At 32.5% G+C, this 2822-nt stretch overlaps 1 protein-coding gene across 1 annotated transcript in view; it reads right to left on the bottom strand.

Annotated features, from left to right (window-relative positions):
- Nucleotides 1–2822, bottom strand: part of cog5 (component of oligomeric golgi complex 5) — a gene marked incomplete at its 5' end in the record, with an annotated part of 84989 nt that overhangs the window by 54821 nt on the left and 27346 nt on the right. Inside the window, 1 exon segment of the mRNA XM_014018065.1 lies at nucleotides 884–1014. Within this exon segment, the coding sequence (XP_013873519.1) occupies nucleotides 884–1014 (131 nt within the window).

A 2822-nucleotide genomic window follows, 5' to 3' on the forward strand; every position in this document is an offset into this window, starting at 1 on the left:
CAACGTGTCAGTAAATGTAGGCTGACGTGTTTGATCACACTCGTCCTACAATGTGGTATTTTGTTGTGCGCAGACGCTGTGGCAGTCTGTGGCCGTGCAATTCAAACACTGGATCTTAATTTTACCTGGACCAAAGCTATATTTGATACTTAGATCATCCTGATGTCATTAGTAGATCCAGAGATATTATTTAATTTGTCTTGTTGGTTACAATAATACATAAACATTTGGTCTAAATCCTAATTTTATGTAATTTTAATGGGGATTTGTCATTTTAAAAAAGAATCCTCAAATAGTGTTTGAATACTGAGATTTCCCAGCTGGAAAGAAACAAAAGCTTTGATAGCTCACAGGGAAAATCTCAACATTTTTAGGTGTTTTTCCTCAAAATCTGGTTTTTGGTTGCTAATGCTCAAAAAAATGCTTCAAAAAAATTTTTTTAGGATTATATTTCAGACWGTTCATTGAAATGGTACAGTGACAACACATTTGTTATTTTTGATAAAATGTAATTTTAGCAAGCGTTTTAATCAAAACCCTATATCTGCCTATTTCTCCACATAAAACTTTTATACTCAATCCTCATTTTGATGTGATGGGTCACATATGATGTAAATGCACTGCTAATTTTATTCATTTGTTTAGATTATTTTGTATAACAGCCTACATTACAATAAATACTCTGTCAAATTTGTTCTAAAAGAAAGTTCATCAGGAAGGTATTGAGGGAAAAAGTTSCCCTACGAGGCAATTCACTTTGTTAAGCTCAAAAATGCAGTATTTTAGAAGTCAGAWTAGATTATTGTATAATCCTGATTTTAATGCTGACATCAAAATAACAGTGTGTAMGATTTTTTTTTCTATAATTGAGCAGCTCTAGTACCTGGATCTCCATGCCCTGCTCCAGCAGTCTCTTGGCTTGGTTTTCCACCTCCAGCCTGGCTCTGCTGATCATCAGCAAGTCGTTCTCTATAACCTGAATGCCACTCATATCCACACCTTGAGACAGGTAATCTAAAGCAGAAAAAAAGGAGACTGTATTTAACATGTGGAGGGAAAAAAAACAAGAATCAACAAGATATTCAAATGTTCTAAAAATGTTTTTCCAACCGGTCTCAAAGCTGGATAACTGTCTGACGCTTCAACACATCTCATTTGTAATTAAATTATGATATTTCATCCTGCTGACAGAAAAGATGACAGCAGGACGTGTCAGCTTGACAGATTTGTCAACAACACTTATTTCAAAGAAGCACACAGGACTTGTGATATTGTGTTWAACATTTCCACTGGTTTCTGCACTCTTTGTCCTCCCACAAGCTCTGAAAAGATTTATTGTGCTTTTTAGCAAACATTTCGTAAAAACGTATAAATTTTAATGAAACTAACAGACAAACATCATTGGACGTACATTTATAATTTAGTTACATTTGACTTGTTTTAGGTTTTCAGTAGATACTTAGCTGCAACTCGTAGAACTTATACACAAATAGACACAATTTACATGTTAAAAATAGTTTGTTGCAAATTCCTCAACTTGTCAAAGTCATAATTATTTTAACTAAAATGTTTTTAAATCACTGGATGTCATCAGTTATTGACTGACTTCAGGTCTAGTTTAGATTATTAATAATTGTACCCATTATAGTTTCCTAAGGCCCCTGTTACAGTGATGTTTTTAGATAACTTGTGCCAAATTACAAAGATTTTCTCCACAATAAAGATGTCTACGCTGAAGATTGGGTGGAAAAAAACTACTCGAAGCATATTTTGGACGTATACTATGCTATATGCTATAAATTAGATCAAATATATACAGGGTTCCCACTGATCCTTTAAAAGTCTTAAAAGGCATTGAATTCATCAAAAAAAAAAAAGTAAGGCCTTAATTAGCCTTAAAAAGTCTCCAATTAATCTATCAGAGGTCTTAAAAAATGTTAATACATCTTAGCTAAAAAGGTAATTCATCTAAAATTAAAAAATAATTGGTAACATTTATTAATTTTTGAAAACTAATTTACAGAAAGCTTCTCGCAGCTAGTTGTTAAATTTAACTTGCTAAAAGCTGTAGGAACCCTGTATATACTGTAACATGTATAAGTAATTTAGTCATGACAAAATTTTTATGTTTGCATACGTTTTCTAAAACATTAGTGTGACAGATCTTTACACAACATCTAGCTGTTTCACATGATTGTAGTATGAAATTAACAGTTAATTTTATTAGGTTTTTATAAAAATTTGATATAATTTTTCATTTTTTTACATTTTTCCATCCACTCATGAGTGTTGACAGACATCAATAATTGCAGCTTTTATTGATTTATTTGAACTTATCGTTTTCCCACTGTGAAATTAAACAGAACACAAATTCAATTAAAAAAATAATAATCCAGTTGGGTGCATGTTTGAATTTATTGCAGACTTTTGCTAAGTCATATTAAAATCTAAATTATTCAGTACAACAATCCACGATAAAGTGACAAGATGTGAAGGGTTAAAAATAGCTGTTTTCATCACCACTGTTGGCAATTGGCTCAGGATAATAGATTAGGATAAATTGAAGATTTAACACCAATCACTGGTTTCTTTAGAAATATAAATTTTACTATGTCCTGATGCATCTCAATAATCCAGGTAAAAAAATCAAAAAGAAAAAAAGTTGTATAGGTCCTCTGGACGGGTTCTTCTCTAATGAAACGTTTCGTCTCTTCTCCGAGAGACTTCTTCAGTCTGAGAGTTTGTTGACAAGGTGAGGGATGTCGTCATGGAGGCGGATGAAACTATGGTCTCTTTTGATGTTGCATCGCTCTTCACGTGCG

Source organism: Austrofundulus limnaeus, unplaced genomic scaffold (assembly GCF_001266775.1).
Source record: "Austrofundulus limnaeus strain Quisiro unplaced genomic scaffold, Austrofundulus_limnaeus-1.0 Scaffold182, whole genome shotgun sequence".
In the NCBI taxonomy this organism is placed as follows: domain Eukaryota; kingdom Metazoa; phylum Chordata; class Actinopteri; order Cyprinodontiformes; family Rivulidae; genus Austrofundulus; species Austrofundulus limnaeus.